Here is an 18,781-nt window from a genome sequence, read left to right as displayed (position 1 = left end):
ACAAAAAATTCAATGTTTCACGAACAAGGCCAGCTCAGCCAAACAAATGGTATTCTCAGCAAAGCAAATGCCATTGAACTCCCAGATGGTGGTAGCAACAGCAGGACAGATGATGCAAAATTAATATCACTGGATTTTAAATTAACAGTTGTTGAGAACACAGGGCCAAAACATTGCCCACCAAAAGCAGATCCAGTAAACTTACTTAGACAGGTGATGGATACTCCACTGCCAGACATGAGTTTTGCCAGCTCAATCTGCTAGTAACTGTTCTGGCTGTTATCTTATCTCAGCCAAAATGCTTACTTGGTAGTGCCAACATTGAGCTACCTTTGTAATGAGTCAAGGAGTATGTCCTGAAAGACTGAAGCACGCAGTAGTAACTCTAACATACAAAAGTGGAAATAAGTAACTGACATCTAAATATGGACTGATCTTACTCCTTCCTGTATTTTCCAAACTTTTTGAGAAAGTAGTTTACAACCGAATACTGAACCATCATTCTGGTAACACTTTAACAGCAGTTCAGTTTGGCTTCCACAAGTGCTTTTCTACTGGGAATGCAACACATGATCTCGCAAACTCATTTCTAGTAGAACTAAACAAAAAGGCTCTTGCCAAGGCCTTTAACTGTTTAGATCACAAAATTGTGTTTGGGAGGAGTCTAAAACAGACAGCATTAAATGTCTTCTCCATGCATAGATTGAGTCATACCTTAACAGTAAACAGAGGGTCACATTAGCAAATGATACAAGAAGAATAAGATTAAATTCAGAATGAGCAAACTTTAAATATAGTGTGTGGCAGTGTTCAGTGCTTGACTCACTCGTGTTCTCAGTCTACACGAATGATGTACTGAGGACATAGGAGGACTCTTTAGAAACTGAAATGTTTAGTAATGCCACAAGCATTTTGATAAAAGGTCCAAACACATCCCTACCTATCGCAGCCAAGAGAATAATGGTACATGCTTATAGCTGAGTCACAGTCAACATCTAAACCCTTAATCTTGGAAAAACTCATATTATGTAGTTCCAAACATATAAGATTGACTTACATGTACCAGAAATAGAGATCAATGGACATACAAAGGATGGGGTTCAATGTGTGAAGTTCCTGGGTATTCAGGTGGACAATAAACTGAGATGCAGCCAGCATGTGGACAAGTTAATCAAGAAGGTCAGTTCTGCCTGCACTGTTTTCTCTGACTGTGTTCAGCTGCAGACAAGATTGCTAGCACTGCAGCTAATGTGAAAATGTATTCTGTGGAAGTGTGTACTATTGTACTATTGTGTAAAGCTGATAACTGGACTTCTTTCAGAAGCCTCTCCATGTAGTTAGAGGTTTTTATACTTACACTCCAATACATACATTTCATAATAGTATTTGTAGTTAATAATAAGATGAATTTAGGTTTAACTCAGCAATCCACAACTACAATCCCAGAAGTGGAAATAAGTCCATACAGACTCACATCCCTCTGTAGGGTTCATACTGGAATTTTGTGTTCTGATATAAAGGTTGCCAGTGGGCATCAGACAGGAAATTGAAAATACCCAATTATATAAACATAAAGTAAAAGAATACCTTATGATCCATTTTTATAATGTATTTTGACTCAGGAATGTAAATTCTGCCTATCCCTTAATATTTGTATCAGCTTTAACAGTATGCAAGGTGGTCAAATAAAGTCTGAAAAGCTTGTAAGGGTGTTGTAAGGTTGATTGTGCTGAGAAACAGTTGTTCAGAAATAAATTCAGTACATTTCACTGTGTCAGAGTTGATTGGCAGTGAAGTTAGTCAGTCAGGCTGTTGAGCACACAAATTCAGGTAGCCTACCAGATACAATTAGTATTAGCTGTTCTCATAACATACATGATAGAGCACAAAACTGCTCACCCATTGGCTCAGACTTGATCCTTACCACTGTCCCATGTCCAGTTCCTGTCTGGTTTTAGAGAACCAAATGAAAAACACATTTGATGACACTGTATCTGGTGGGCCGTTTGAATTTGGATGCGCAACAGCCTGATTGGCTAACTTCAATGCTAATTAGCTTAGAAATGGCACAATGAATCAATTATTTTGGTTAACTTGTGAGGATATTTTTGATCTGTTGTTATACCTAGTAGTAACCTCAGAAATTGTAAAGCATTTACAGGCAATATGGCCACACAAATGGACATTCTTTTATTAACACTTATTTCTCAGCACAACCTATCCTGCAACATCCTTAAAAGCTTTTCAGACTCTCTCTGACCATCCTGTATATACAGAAATGAAAATGTTTTGTCTGAAGAATTAGATAACAACTGCGAAGCAGTATAGCGAATTCAGAACTCCTTATTCATCCAGAATATGTCTTCAGATTGTGAGATGTCATTTGCACACGCACACATGGAGATGCATGCCCCCTTTCCCTCCTGTGTGTGAGTGCGCGCGCACTCACATGCGTGCGTACACACACACACACACACACACACACACACACACACACACACAAAATAACATATAACATCAAAATGTATTGCAATAGTGCAATAGATTAAGTCTATTATATCTTGCTTTATCAGCACATTCTTGCTTCAAGTTTGCTGTCTTTCAGATGACCTAAAATTCTATGACTGGATAGAAGTAGTGATCTGATGTGAATGCCCTTGGGGATTTATGTCTGCCTCTATTGCTGACTGGTTAGCACAGCTGACTACCATACAGTGGATCTGGGTTTGATTTCTGATACCGCCAGGGAGTTTTTCTTGGTGGGAGGACTGATGCAGGGTGCACTCAGCCTCACAGGCCAACTGAGAAGCTACTCAACCAATCAGTAATAGTTCTGAGATCAAGAAGCCTGGCAATGGCCAGGAGAGCAGTGTGCTGACCACATGCCCCTCCGTACCACATCCAATGATGCCATTAACCAAGTATGACATGGCAGTTGGTTACTCCCACTGGCCAGAATGCAGTATTTGACTTGCGGAATTTTACAAGACAGTGAAAATGAGGAAATGACTTTTGTTTTCTGTGGCATACAATTGTACATTTGTACAGCACTATTTGTAGTGAAGGTTTTAAAGGTTGATGACCTTGCTAACTTGACATGGAGTTTTGTCTTTTTGCCTGGTCTCATGTTCGTGTATATTAAAGTTTTTAAGTCTCTCTTTTAAATTCTTTCTCACATATTTACATGTTTCTAGAATAAGAATTCAGGGGAGTGCATGGAGAGAAGACTTTTCAACACAAGGCCCTGCAGGAGTCGTGTTTTTCATGCATGGTGTGTTGCTCTTATAGTTCTTTCTTGGGTCAAGACAATGCCAGCAATCGTGCTACTGCAAAATATAATCCCATACTGTAGAAGTGCAGAACTGGGCAAAGTAGGCCTACACAGTTCAAACGGTGTAGAAGCTTCCTCTGTGTGCAAGTAAATGTAGGTCGTAGCATACTCTCTTCAGTGGCACATTTGTTTTTGTTGTTTGTGTCTGCCATTTAAAATTATATTGAAGCCATACGCCTAAAAATTTTGTTTTTAGAGAAGTTGTAAATTCGCTGGAGTGTGCCACAGCGGTATTGGAGGCTTCCTCCTTTAAACAGAAGCTGGGGTTGGATTGTTTTGGGGGAGAAGACCAGACAGCGAGGTCATGGGTCTCATCAGATTAGGGAAGGATAGGGAAGGAAGACGGCCATGCCCTATCAAAGGAACCATCGTGCCCTATCAAAAGAACCATCCCGGCATTTGCCTGGAGCAATTTAGGGAACTCACGGAAAACCTAAATCATGATGGCCAGACACAGGATTGAACCAGTGTCCTCCCGAATGCAAGTCCAGTGTGCCAGCCACTACACCACCTCGCTCAGTAAACAGAAGTTGAAAATCAGAAATGTTGTGGATGTATTTATTGTCAGCTTATTACCATCAAACCAGTCATTTAGCTGGTCTGCAGCTTTCTTAATACTAGCTTGAAGAGGGGGAGGGGGATGTGGCTTTTTTCTTAACATAAATAAAAGTAATTATTACAATTATCAGCTTAGTGCTTGTCATAATTTGTTGCTACTATATTTTATGGAAGTAGCCAGGAGTGGTTGCTAGAATGAATAAACGGATGAACAAATGAACAAACTCTGCCTTTGATGTTGTAGGATTTACTGATGATTGAGTTGGAGTAAGTGGTAGAAGGCAGGTGCAGAAAAGATTGTGAGAGATTGTTGGTACAGGTGTGAACTGATTTGATGTTGTAGCAGTGTGTTTGCTGTGGGTGTCTTGGCTGGGGAAGGAAATTTTTTATGTGACTTCAATAAAATGATTCCTTTTATTCAGATAGCAACTAAACATTTAGTGGAAATATCTTTGCTCCAATACTTGCCACATTTTGGGTATGTAGTTAAAGTTTAAGCAATTAAACATTACACCAACTGCTTACTTCTTAAGCCTAAGGAACTGTGTAGAACTATTAAAAAGCTTTGTCTTTCTTTCCAGTGACTATATTGAAGAGATGAAATAATGCTCTTCATTTTATTTAGCAGCAACAAATGATACAAACATTCTGGAGAAGACAATTTTTTAGCTGTAGTTGTTGATATCAGTTGGAACAATGTGTTGCTTTTATGATTGTGTTTTGGTCATTTCTAAAATGGAGTACTGGTTACTTCAGAGAAAGGTTGTTAATAGAAAAGAGTATTCCTGATATCAATTATAAATAAGTGTGTTTGGGACAATAAATTTAGCCCTTAAATTCCTTTCCTTATGACACTTTATGCTGAATTTCCTGTTGTTGCAAATAACAAAAATTAATCTGAAAGACTATTGTAAAAAAGAAGAGAATGCAGTTCTTTGTTTTATTTGATCTTGAGCAATTTCTAGCATGTAGTGTGTAAATTCACTGACAGTTTGCCTGTATTTTTTGATGTTTTAGTTATTTACTATCTCAGTTGAATTTCTAAATAAAAAATTACTATATCAAGGATTCTATTGTATTTTAGTATACATACAGACTGCCAGTAATTAAAAGGTTAGCTATTTACAATCAGTTAAAAAAATAGGAGCCTCCCTAACAGGAATGGAAACCAGACAGTTGATAAGGGTAATCATATAGATTTAACTGCATTGAAACAGTTCTAATGCCTTGCTATAACATAAAACATACCTGTGTTGTGGTTACATTGTATGTCAGTTGAAAATACTGTGTAACCTGCTGGATGAATCTTTATCATATATTTACCTAGTATCTTTCTTGATATTCTTAGAGAAATAACCACGTGAACATCCCTGTAATAAGCTTGGCTTTTATGAAGCCCCACAACTTGTACAGTGACATCAGATTGGTTAGCTAATAAGCATTCCACAGTCAAAAGCTATTACACACAACTCATTGTGATGGTCTTTATGAGTGTAATATTGACACTCTACCTGTTTAATAAAGTAGTTCAAAACATTTTTTGTTGGTGGCGTGTACATTGACTGAAGTATTAGCTCAAGTTTGATGAATCAAATATCATTGCACAGTATATGAAGAACCTTCCAGTGCAGTGTTAATAAAAATATTGGATTCAGAAACTATTTTTTTGTGTGTTTTAGTAGTCCTGTTGTGGTAAGACGTTAACTTACACCCTTTGGGGTACATCCACTCAGTTTCTGTGCTTTTCAAATTCCGTTCTCTTAACATGTCTGCATGGCATTCCACATGCTTTCACTTAATTTTGCTTACATGTGTCTTCTGAAGCTTCTTTAGAAAAACAGACTTGATTGACATTTACAAGAGATCCTGTCTCAATGTGCAGTTCAACAGCAAATCATGCGTAACGCATCATTTTGTCAAATATAAACTAGGATAGCTGGTGATGTACAATGGAATATATTTTGATGCAGTCATCTCAGGATGAGATTCCTTTTTCTCTCTCTCCTCTCTCTCTCTGTGAGATGAGCAGTTTTCAAGCTTTTTCATCAAATCCTTCACCTGTAAATAAAAACAGACATGACAGTGTTGCACTTGTGGAGTGCATTTCAGGTCAATCCCTTTAATGATGCACAGTGGAAATTCTTCATCATCTTGAAAACTCTTGTAAGACAAACAGTCCACACCACATCAGTTAACAGAATAAATTTGTCCTCCTACAAGCAGGATTTCATCATGTAAGTCATGGAAATTTTTATAAGGCTGTTGTAAGTTTCCCATATTTCGATGTGGTAATGATGACATTCTGATATTTCATACTCCCCACTGTTCAGTCCAAAAAGTTTTTCCCCCCCTTTCCTTTTTGTGCCTTTTAAAGAAAACTGGCATTCTACGGATCGGAGCGTGGAATGTCAGATCCCTTAATCAGGCAGGTAGGTTAGAAAATTTAAAAAGGGAAATGGATAGGTTAAAGTTAGATATAGTGGGAATTAGTGAATTTGGTTGCAGGAGGAACAAGACTTTTGGTCAGGTGAATACAGGGTTATAAACACAAAATCAAATAGGGGTAATGCAGGAGTAGGTTTAATAATGAATAGGAAAATAGGAATGCGGGTAAGCTACTACAAACAGCATAGTGAACGCATTATTGTGGCCAAGCTAGATACGAAGCCCACACCTACTACAGTAGTACAAGTTCATATGCCAACTAGCTCTGCAGATGATGAAGAAATTGATGAAATGTATGATGAAATAAAAGAAATTATTCGGATAGTGAAGGGAGACGAAAATTTAATAGTCATGGGCAACTGGAATTCAAGTGTAGGAAATGGGAGAGAAGGAAACGTAGTAGGTGAATATGGATTGTGGCTAAGAAATGAAAGAGGAAGCCGCCTCGTAGAATTTTGCACAGAGCACAACTTAGTCATAGCTAACACTTGGTTTAAGAACCATGAAAGAAGGTTGCATACATGGAAGAACCTAGGAGATACTAAAAGGTATTAGATAGATTATATAATGGTAAGACAGAGATTTAGGAACCAGGTTTTAAATTGTAAGTCATTTCCAGGGGCAGATGTGGACTCTGACCACAATCTATTGGTTATGACCTGTAGATTAAAACTGAAGAGATTGCAAAAAGGTGGCAATTTAAGGAGATGGGACCTGGACAAACTGAAAGAACCAGTGGTTGTACAGAGTTTCAGGGAGAGCATAAAGGAACAGGAATTGGGGAAAGAAATACAGTAGAAGAAGAATGGGTAGCTCTGAGGGATGAAGTAGTGAAGGAAGCAGAGGATCAAGTAGGTAAAAAGACAAGGGCTAGTAGAAATCCTTGGGTAACAGAAGAAATATTGAATTTAATTGATGAAGGAGAAAATACAAAAATGCAGTAAATGAAGCAGGCAAAAAGGAATACAAACGTCTCAAAAATGAAATCAACAGGAAATGCAAAATGGCTAAGCAGGGATGGCTAGAGGACAAATGTAAGGATGTAGAGGCTTATCTCACTAGGGGTAAGATAGGTAGTGCCTACAGGAAAGTGAAAGAGACCTTTGGAGATAAGAGAACCACTTGTATGAACATCAAGAGCTCAGATGGAAACCCAGTTCTAAGCAAAGAAGGGAAAGCAGAAATGTGGAAGGAGTATATAGAGGGTCTATACCAGGGCGATGTACTTATGGACAATATTATGCAAATGGAAGAGGATGTAGATGAAGATGAAATGGGAGATACGATACTGAGTGAAGAGTTTGACAGAGCACTGAAAGACCTGAGTCGAAACAAGGCCCCAGGAGTAGACAACATTCCATTAGAACTACTGACGGCCTTGGGAGAGCCAGTCCTGACAAAACTCTACCATCTGGTGAGCAAGATGTGTAAGACCGGCGAAATACCCTAAGACTTCAAGAAGAATATAATAATTCCAATCCCAAAGAAAGCAGGTGTTGACAGGTGTGAAAATTACTGAACTATCAGTTTAATAAGTCACAGCTGCAAAATACTAAAGCGAATTCTTTACAGACAAATGGAAAAACTGGTGGAAGCCGACCTCGGGGAAGAGCAGTCTGGATTTCGTAGAAATGTTGGAACACGTGAGGCAATACTGACCTTACGACTTATCTTAGACGAAAGATTAAGAAAAGGCAAACCTACGTTTCTAGCATTTGTAGACTTAGAGAAAGTTTTTGACAATGTTGACTGGAATACTCTCTTTCAAATTCTAAAGGTGGCAGGGGTAAAATACAGGGAGCGAAAAGCTATTTACAATTTGTAAAAAAACCAGATGGCAGTTATAAGAGTCGAGGGACATGAAAGAGAAGCAGTGGTTGGGAAGGGAGTAAGACAGGGTTGTAGCCTCTCTCCAATGTTATTCAAGCTGTATATTGAGCAAGTGGTAAAGGAAATAAAAGAAAAATTTGAAGTAGGTATTAAAATCCATGGAGAAGAAATAAAAAGTTTGAGGTTCGCCGATGACATTGTAATTCTGTCAGAGACAGCAAAGGACTTGGAAGAGCAGTTGAATGGAATGGACAGTGTCTTTAAAGGAATATATAACATGAACATCAACAAAAGCAAAACGAGGATAATGGAATGTGGTCGAATTAAGTCGGGTGATGCTGAGGGAATTAGATTAGGAAATGAGACACTTGAAGTAGTAAAGGAGTTTTGCTATTTGGGGAGCAAAATAACTAATGATGGTCGAAGTAGAGAGGATATAAAATGTAGACTGGCAATGGCAAGGAAAGCGTTTCTGAAGAAGAGAAATTTGTTAACATTGAGTATAGATTTAAGTGTCAGGAAGTGCTTTCTGAAAGTATTTGTATGGAGTGTAGCCATGTATGAAAGTGAAACATGGACGATAAATAGTTTGGACAAGAAGAGAATAGAAGCCTTCGAAATGTGGTGCTACAGAAGAATGCTGAAGATTAGATGGGTAGATGACATAACTAATGAGGAAGTGTTGAATAGGGTTGGGAAGAAGAGAAGTTTGTGGCACAACTTGACCATAAGAAGGGATCGGTTGGTAGGGCATGTTCTGAGGCATCAAGGGATCACCAATTTAGTATTGGAGGGCAGTGTGGAGGGTAAAAATCGTAGAGGGAGACCAAGAGATGAATACACTAAGCAGATTCAGAAGGATGTAGGTTGCAGTAGGTACTGGGAGATGAAGAAGCTTGCACAGGATAGAGTAGCATGGAGAGCTGCATCAAACCAGTCTCTGGACTGAAGACCACAACAACAACATGAAAATGTTTATAAATGTAATATACTGAACATTATTCTGGTTTATTTGCTGTGTAAGTAACATAAAAACTGAAAAAAAATCAATCCAACAACACTCGAATTACCATTCTGTACTCTTTCCGATTTTCCAACCCCCTGCTATCTGGAAGCTGCATTAACATAAATGGCTGATGCCTTCCCTGACCCATCCCAAAAAGACAACTTTTATTTTGGACCAAGTCCTGCACAAGCCATAAATTTGGACAAAATTGGTGATGACGAGTAGGTGCGGTCCCCTTGTGCGCTCTCAACAGTTCTGTGTACTCTATTCAGCAGAGTAAGACATGGAAACTACAGAAGTGCAAAAGAGGAATTGTATAGTCAACTATTGAAAAGGATTTCTGTTTTAAAGATTATAATTACCAAACAAAAATAGATAAACTATTTCCAAAGGAAAAATGGCTCTGAGCACTATGGGACTTAACATCTGTGGTCATCAGTCCCCTCTCCAAAGGAAAAATTACATGTTAGTGATGTACTTAATATTACTGTACAGTTACTAAACAAAGAGTGTATCTGTAGTAAACCAAATGTCTTCTCAAAAACTAAATCACACTTAATTTGTAATATCTGTCTTCATATTTTTCTCCAGGTACAGTCTGGATTTGGACGCACTGGAGAACATTTTTGGGGATTTGAAATGCATGGTGTGAAGCCTGACATTGTGACAATGGCAAGGGCAATTGGAAATGGTTTTCCAATGGCTGCTGTTGTAACAACACCTGAAATAGCTAAAACTATGGGACAAGTACTGGACTTAAATACCTTTGGAGGAAATGCTCTTGGATCTGCTGTTGGACTTGCTGTTCTTAAAGTAAAAATTTTCTTCATTTCATTTCTTGTTTAATACTATATAATATTGTGTATACAATGTGTCCATAATTACAGTATCAGTTTAAAAACTATGTAGAAAGAGAACCACTGCTCAGAATTATGGCAAATTTGAACAGCATATTATTGACACGGGGGGAAACTTCATCGAACAAAAAAAATTTAACAAGACTCTTACCAATAGATAATGCTGTAAGTGCCTTAACATAAATGGAGTTGGCTATGAATGTCAATGAATCGCAGTACAATGGCTGTGGTTTGAGTTGCACATTATACCATCCATACTGTTCGTTGTGCATGGCTGCACAAGTTCAGCAATCAACAGTTGTGGTACTGCTAGTTAGATTAGGCCCATCCACCACGGCAAGGTCATACCACATCAGATGGGAAAAATTGGTTTCTGGTTAATTCGTACTGAACTTGAGTTAAGTGTACCTTACCAATACCAATTAGAAACATTTTACTGTAGAACATATTTGAAGCATGCTGGTGTTTCCGTTTCTATCAAAGAAACAAATAATTTGGAACCTGAAGTTACAGATGTAAGTTTTCTATGTGTAGAAGCAGTTTTTGAAGTTTCAGCAATAATGATACCAAGTCAAAAACTAATAGCTGTATCAGTGTACCCCCTCATAGCAATAACACAGAATTATACATATAAAATCTTGAAAAACTGATACTAATGCTCTTAAAATATAAAAATTGTAGAGTTCTGATATTTGGTGATATTAACATAGGCATTACATATAATTCCAAATATATGAAGCACCCATTAGACATATTAAGATCGTTAAATTTCTGCTGTCTAAATGACAAAAACTCACCAGGCTCACTGCATGCTTAGATAATATAATCTGCAACTTTCAGCCAAATAAAACTGAATCTGGTACTTTAAACCTTGGGATATCAGATCATGCAGGGCTGTGGCTTAGGCACCATCTAAACAACAAGACAGACAGTTCAACTGAACTAGGAAGAGTCATCAGCCCAATGAATAAACATAAATTAATCAGTTAAAAACTAATCTTAATCGCATAAACTGGGATATAGCACTCGTGAATATTATGTCTACCAATGATTCAACACAGAAATTTTTAGAATTATTAGTAGAAAATCTTGACTCATATTGTCCTACGTATCACAAAAAACACACACAGCAGAATCAGAGTAATAAATCTCAAGAACTGAGAAACTGGTATACGCCACACCTGCAGAACTAAGAAAGGATGGTGCCCTATGACAGATTGCAACAGAATCAATCTGAGAAGAAAAATTACACAGCAGGATGAAAAATGTATAGATAAGAAATTATTGTAGCCAAGAAGAAAGCCAATAACAATTACATACTCAATTCGACAAATAAATGTAAAGCAGCATGGAAAATTATCAAAAAAAAAAGGTAAGCTCTGAAAATAAACACAACAACATTTCAATTAAGCCAGACAGCTTAAATGCACATTTTTACCGTTTCTGGCTCTAATAAAAATCTCACTGAAGATGCAAATAACGCTATAGTTTTGCTTCCAGCTCTAGACAGTAAGCAACTTATGCTGGACTTGTGTATTCTACAGACAGGTTAGCAAAGAAATTGCCAAACTTAGCAACTCAAAAGCAGAAGACTTCTGTAAACTTTCAGGTAATAAAAAAAAAAAACATAAAGAAAGAAACTCTACTGCCACTAACCAAAACCAAAACCATTGGCCAAATGCTAGATGAATGAATCTTCAGAGATTGTTTAAAACTTACTATTGTAGCATATGTCCACAAGAAAGGTAATAAAGCATCTTATTATAACAATCCTCCTATCTCATTCATACCTATCATATCAAAAATTATAGATTGTTTTATGCACAAACAGATGAACCACCACTTCAAACAAAATAATCTACTTAGCTCATCACGATATAGACCTCATCTTTGCATTGTCAAAGCAGTTGAAACTATCATCACAAAAATATATGATACATTTTTCCCACATGGAATGTTTCCCTCTATTATATAAATAACTTAGTATGATGCATTGTGATGATCAATGAAACATGACTTGCTCAACACTCTTGAGAATGAACAGTAATTAACATAGCAAAATTAACACTGAAAAATCGTATATACCTCTTTTTGGTCAATAAAGGACTAATCACGCTCTACTGACTGAAGTTGGAAGGCATGCCCACTGTTATAAATTAATTTCCTTATTTCGTTGATTCTGTTGCTGGCCTTGTCATCTTCTTTTCAGGGGTATATGATGGTCCTCGATACTTTCTGTACAGAGAAATCAAAACCTTCCAGAATTGTAAATGTTTATTGGGTTACGAGCTACAAAATTAATATCCATCTGCTTCGAAACTCTAACTCCATACAAAGCATTACTGCTTACAAATGTTTCCACAGAACTCTTCTCCATTACTACTCTAACCTGACTTTCTCTTAAAACTCTTCCCCCTAGCAAGAATACATTTGAGACAAAGATATTTAAATGATGTACATCACTATCATAGACAGTGTTTTGATTAACTAATATATAATTAACAAAACTTAGTGAAAATAAATTTACATATTTTCTGATTAAAACTTCAAAATTATCCTACTCACATAAAATATAAACAGCAATGCATGACTAATGAATTTAGTAAACATAGTTTTACGAGCTGCTCCAGTTACAAATGAAAGTACATATTGTGTATTAAGCTTGATTACATCACAATCTACATCCATAACCTGCAAGTTACTGTGAAGTTCGTTGCAGAGGGTACTTCCCATAATAATTAATATTGGGTGATAATTGGTCTAACCAATGTTCCAAGGCTTTTAGCATCTTCTGGAGTTGGAAATTATTGTATTAACAGCACAGGAATGTGTATATGTGAAATTCCAGATTATTGTAATCTTGAAAATGAAATCGCTTTATTTGCAGGACTTCAAAATATTCCAAGTAGTGTTATGCAACGAATAAAAAATTTGAAAGTAATAAGCACAAATGTGAACACACAATAACATAATAAAAGATGCAGCGTAATGAGAAAGTTATTAAAGATCATGTATCATCTACTTCTGTATGAAACCTAAAGCTGCTTCATTGCACTTGTTAGTCCTATTTGATACAGATCCCACGAATGTGAGTAATATTCTCGAATGGGTCAAACGAGTTTTTTTTTTAGGAGCAGTGTTCTTTGTAAACTGACTGTATTTCACTAATATTCTGCCAGTGAGCTAAAACCTGCCACCTACTTTACCTACGACTGAGCCTGTGTTATTAATACATTTCATTCCATATATAACAAATTTAATAGAAAAAATATAGATACAATTGGATGCAAACTGCGCAAATATGCTGAAAGTACAAAGTAATGAATATTTAGACACAACTGAAAATTTGTACCAGACTTAGATTCATAACCAGGCAGATTTACTGATTATTCTGAATGGTGACTGTAACTATTTGACTGTCTAAGCACACTTTCAAAACTTTTTTGTTGACCAGTATTATATATGAAACCTTACCTTTCCTTCTAGCTATAGCGTATGTATGTTAATTTAAATCATTAGCTTTTTGCATTTGTGTGTTTGTGCAGCTTAACAGTGATGTTGCTATTGCTTTAGTTCATCCATTACAAATAATTGTAATAGCACATGTATCTACTGTGAGCAAGTGTATGTGCAGTGTACTGTAATGTTTGTGTTGAAAGATGATGATGATGATGATGATGATGATGATGATAAGGAGGAGGAGGAGGAGGAGGAGGAGGAGGAGAAGGAGGAAAAGGCTGAAACCTGGTGCTAGCACATTAGCACCATCGGGCCACCAAGCTTAATATCCCAATTTGATGTAAGGGGGAAGTTTGGGTTGGTTACACCAAACAACACCCACTTAACAGTAGTTCATTTATTCACCTAAACACATGCAAGGCTCACAAATAACTGAACAGGGTGGAACAGCCCAAAGACAATGCTCAGAGTCCAAAGACGAATGCATATCGATGCTGGTGTTGACCTCATTGGTGCCACATAGCCCCCGAACCACCCCCCACCCCCCTACCCCCGCAGTACGGAGTACTCTTGAGAGGCCGGGAGGTGGGGGGGGGGGAGGCGTCGGCAGAGGGTAGTCCGCGGGAGCCGGACCACGGTCAGCTCGACAGTGTCGTCGGGCAGCTGTGTGTGTAGATGCCGTGGAGGAAGGTTTGGCCACTGAACCTGGAAGTAATTGAAGCGAGCCGGGCATCGTACTGGGCATGTTGGTCGTGCAGTGACAGGTAGGCCAGCGGTTTGCAGGTAGAGACAGAGCAACAATGACAATGTCTCCGGTGGGCGTGAAGAACACAAAAAGCATGTCCAGGTCGACGTCGGGCGGGAGGGGAGTGCATTTCCCAGATGGCAGAGAATGGTGGAAGTTGTGTCATGAGCACTGGATGAAGAGAAACACTCAAAGAGCAGTGCATAATCGTTCAGTATTATTGAGATGTCATGGATTATGTCCGGGGGAACAGGCACAAACACCTTGAGTGAAGGCACATTCAAGATGGGGGGGGGCAGGAAAAACATCGACAGGGCGAGGCAGGCGACACTGGAGACCGGTGTAGAGAGCATGGTCGGAGCGTCGTGAGCCACGGCAGTGGCGTGGTCATGGCCTGAAGGGGAATAGAAGAAGGTTCGACATGAGCAGGCTTAAGTCTGTTGATAGAGACTGTAACAGCTGAATCTTTCATCTGAATGTCATAGGTGTTGGCTAAGCGCCAGAGAACTTGGTACAGGCCAGTATACTGAGGTTGGAGGGGACCACGGACAGTGTCGTCTTGGAGCATGATGACCTCGCAATTGTCCAGAGATTTCGGGACATGAACTTTAGGATGGGAATGACTGGCGGGTGGAGGGATGTGGAGGTTGAAGAAGTGGTTTGTGACGCAGTCCACAAAGAAAAGTAATTCTTACTGAGGGGGAGAAGTAGAAGGACTCAAGTTCGCCAGGGAGAACAATGTTCTGGCCGTATATGATCTCAGCTATTGTGCCTTTGAGGTCTTCCTTATAGATCGCATGAATGCTGAGTAGCACGAGGGTAAGGGCCTATGTTCATAGAGAGTCATGGCATCGAAGAGCCACCTTGAAAGTGCCAGCACTCAACTAGCCCGTTACTTTGTGGGTGATATGCTGTAGTATGGATGCACCGGATGTTGCAAATGTTACAAATCTCGTTGAACAGGGCTGACTCAAAATGTCTGCCCGGGTGAGTCGTGATGATAGCTGGACATCCGAAACATGATACCCATGACTCGACGAAAGCTTGAGCAACAGTTTCTGCCGTAATATTGGGGAGGGGGACAGCCTCGACCCAGCGAGTTGTTCAGTGGGTAGACGAGAGAACAGAACGAAAGCTGTTAGAGGGTGAGAGAGGGCCGACAATGTCAATATGAATATGCTGGAAACGCCCAGGAGGGATCGAAAAGGCGCCGAGGGGGGGAGGGGGGGGGTGAATTGTGCTTGTGTACTTTGCAGCATTGGCACGCGACACAGGAGCATGCCCATTGCTGGCAGTCCTTGTTGACATTTCTCTACACAAAGCCCTCCGCTACAACGCGGGCAGACGCACGAACACACAGGGTGAGCTAAATTAGGCAGTGTGTTGAAGACAGCTCAATGGAGCGTGGTTGGTATGATGGGGCGCAACGTGCCCGTACTGTCGTCGCACCAGATCTCACCATAAATGCCAGGGAAGGTAGTGCGGACGAAGTGTAGTGAAGAAGTAGAGTCTGAAATCAGGTTTTGTGTTTCTTTGTTGGCGGGTTGGAGGTTAGGCAGTTCAGAGAGTCTAACAGTGAATGGATGGCATCGACTCGTGAAAGGAAATCAGCAACTATTCTGTCAGCACACTTTGTGTGTCTGACATCGGTGATGATCTGAGATATGAAGTCAATGTATCTGAAGCGGCATGGAGGGGGGTCAGCTGGTGGGTTTGTAATGGCCGCAGCCAGGGGTTTGTGATCCGTTAAAACACAGAAAGGACGTGCCGCAACATCAGTCTTAAAATGCTTGATCGCTTCGTAGACCGCAAGCAACTCCCTGTCAAATGCAGAATATATCCGTTGTGCATTGGTGAGCTTACGCGAAAAGAACTGCAGAGGTGAAGTTTGGCCGTCGATTGTCTGGCTAAGGATAGTGCTGATGGCAGTATCGCTCGTGTCTGTGGTGATGACAAGCTTCACATTGGGATGAGGATGCGCGATGGTGCAGGCCTTGGCAAGAAGGTTTTTGAGGGCAGTGAAAGAGTCAATCATAGCAAGATCCAGAAGTGCTGATGCCAGCCAAGGCGTCCATCAGTATAGCCTGAATCTCCGCAGCCCGAGGTAGGTGTCGGTGATAATAATTAACGATCTTCAGAAAGCACCAGAGGTCTTTGAATGACGAAGGTGTGGGTAGGTTCAGTATTGTTTGTACTTTCTCAGGGGGCGCGGTGAAATGATGTCGGCAGAGACCCCAAAACCAAGGAAAGTGACAACTGGTTGATGTAGCTGCAATTTGTCCTGGTTGGTCTCAATGCCTGCTGCTGCGAGAGTGTTCATAACAGTTTGCATATGTTGAATGTATTCTTTGACAGAGGAGCTGAGCACAAGAATGTCATCAAGATATGCAAAGCAGAATTTTAGGTCAAATAGCACTTCGTTGATGAAGCATTGCCAGATCTGGGTTGCATTTTTCAGACCAAAGCGCATGAATCGAAACTGAAATTGCTGTCTTCTCGATGTCTTCAGGTGCCATGGGGATCTGATGGTAGGCCCATTTGCAATCAATGACAGAGAACGTGGTCGCATCTGCAAGGGAACTGGTAACGTCGGCAGTGTTGGGTATGGGGTAGGTGTCCATAATTGGTCGTGTGTTTATTCGACGTTAGTCCCCGCACATGCGCCAGGACCCATCATTCTTGGGTGTCATATGTATGGGCATAGACCAGCTACTGGTAGAAAGTTCAATGACGCCGGAGCTTAGTAGTTCAGAAATCTAATTTTTAAGGTCGGAGAGTCGCTCGGGACAAAGTCGACGTGGTTTGCTGGAGATCGGAGGACCTGGCGTGAGGCGAAGCTTGTGAACCGTGCCCTTGGTGATGACGGAAATGTTGCCAGTGGCACGGGAGGCGGTTTGTTTACAATGTGTGGTGGGCGGGGCGGGCGAGACATGGTTGTGGTGTTCGGAGCCACTTGGCAGATGCAACAGGAGCCGAGGCGGCGTAGTGTCCCAGGAGTCAGCATGGCAAGATGGCTGCCGGTCGGGTGAGCTCGGTAGAACTTGTGAGCCGTTAGTGAGTCCATTGTCCAAGGGCACGGCCTGTGGCAGCTTGGTCGCAGGCAAAATGCTTGGCGCAAGTGCACTGTTTGTGTTGTCAGTGGCAGTCACACAGCGGCACACAGTAGCCGAAGTTGCATAGTTTGAGGTGCTACCTGCGAGGGGTGGGGTAGGAGCCGTCATTTCAGGAACACGTGACACTCGTCGCACGTGTGCACTTGTGTCCTGGCGAGTGTCAAACGCTGCCATGTTAGGAGGGTGGGGCCCTGCGGAACTGTCAGTACACATTATGGCAGCCGTGATAGCACAGTTGTGAGGGGTAGTGGGAGGTAAACATACGGAGGCTCCATTGCTGGGATTGCAAGTAGATTTGGCCTACTTACTGATCTTGCTTTGTCCTTGCTGTAGTGTCTGTAATGCCTTTGCTGCATCAGAGAGCTGGAGCTGTGTTTCGTGGAGGCAGAGGAAGAGCTCACAGTTTTCCTTGCATAAGCGTGCGACATGTTCAAGCTTGTCAAGGCACTTGTACATGGTTTCTTGTAACATCATTGACAGAGACCAACATGTACGGATGAGATGAGCCCGGACTGATGTGTCACAGTGGGGTTTGCTCGACGGAGCACAGTGGAAGTGAGTCTTGGATGGATGATGAAACATGGTCTTGTCTTTCACACTAGGTCTGGTGAAAGTTTGTGGTGTCGCAAGAAGTCAATGCCTAGCATAGGTTTGTCAATTTCGCACACTAAAAAAGTCCACTCGAGTTTGCAGTTTTGCAGAGAGTGAGACAACATGGGAAGTTGAACCCGAGCATTGTAGTTAAGTTGAACTCACGGCTTGCAGTGAAGTATGATGAGGGCAGATGTTCGACGATGCTAAGAACATAGGCAGCAGTGAAACATCGGCGCCTGTGTCCACTAGGAAAAGGTATCCTGACTAAATGTCTTTAATGTAAAGTCGTCCGCAATTATCTGGTCATTCCCGAACAGAATGGATCACTGGGTAGTGGCTGTCATGTTGTGCACAGAAGGTGGCACCTGGACGTACCTGTGATTGGCATTTGGGAAGTAGCAGGGTGGTCTGCAGTTCTGTGCCACCTCATCAAACCGTGTGTTGAAGTAACAGTACGGGTAGTGCGGTTGCATCTCCTGCGGAAAGTTTGTTGCCAGTGGCAGTGGCCGAGGTTCGGTGGTCGCAGCAAGTTCGGTTGCAGGAGGGGGTGTGAACATGGGCAGAGCCAGTGGCGTCCCAGTTGCTTGTTTACTGCTTCCCGGAGCGAGCAGAACGGTCGGCACTGTACGGCCCCGGCCGTGTCCGGCCACAGGGCGATGAGCCTGAACCTGAGACTTGTCAGGTAGGCAGTGGCTAGCGAAATAGAGCAGTGATGCATCGTGTAGCTTGTCAGCAATTGTCATTCTTAGCACAATAGGTTCAGGAGACGTTTGAGCCAGAGCAAAGTGGATGTGAGGAGATAGTTTATCTGACCAGATGGCGAGGAGAGCTGTGTCAGAGAAT

At 40.8% G+C, this 18,781-nt stretch overlaps 1 protein-coding gene across 2 annotated transcripts in view; it reads left to right on the top strand.

Moving 5' to 3' along the window:
• LOC126354731 (alanine--glyoxylate aminotransferase 2, mitochondrial-like) overlaps positions 1–18,781 on the top strand; it is a 120,526-nt gene that overhangs the window by 87,301 nt on the left and 14,444 nt on the right. For both annotated transcript variants that reach the window (XM_050004593.1, XM_050004594.1), the window contains one exon: positions 9,762–9,983. In XM_050004593.1, coding sequence (XP_049860550.1) covers positions 9,762–9,983 — 222 coding nt within the window. The remainder of the gene's footprint in view (positions 1–9,761; positions 9,984–18,781) is intronic.

This window comes from Schistocerca gregaria, chromosome 3, assembly GCF_023897955.1.
Source record: "Schistocerca gregaria isolate iqSchGreg1 chromosome 3, iqSchGreg1.2, whole genome shotgun sequence".
Taxonomy (NCBI): Eukaryota; Metazoa; Arthropoda; class Insecta; order Orthoptera; family Acrididae; genus Schistocerca; species Schistocerca gregaria.
Note: the sequence above shows the minus strand (reverse complement) of the source record. Positions and strands in the feature narration are given on the sequence as shown.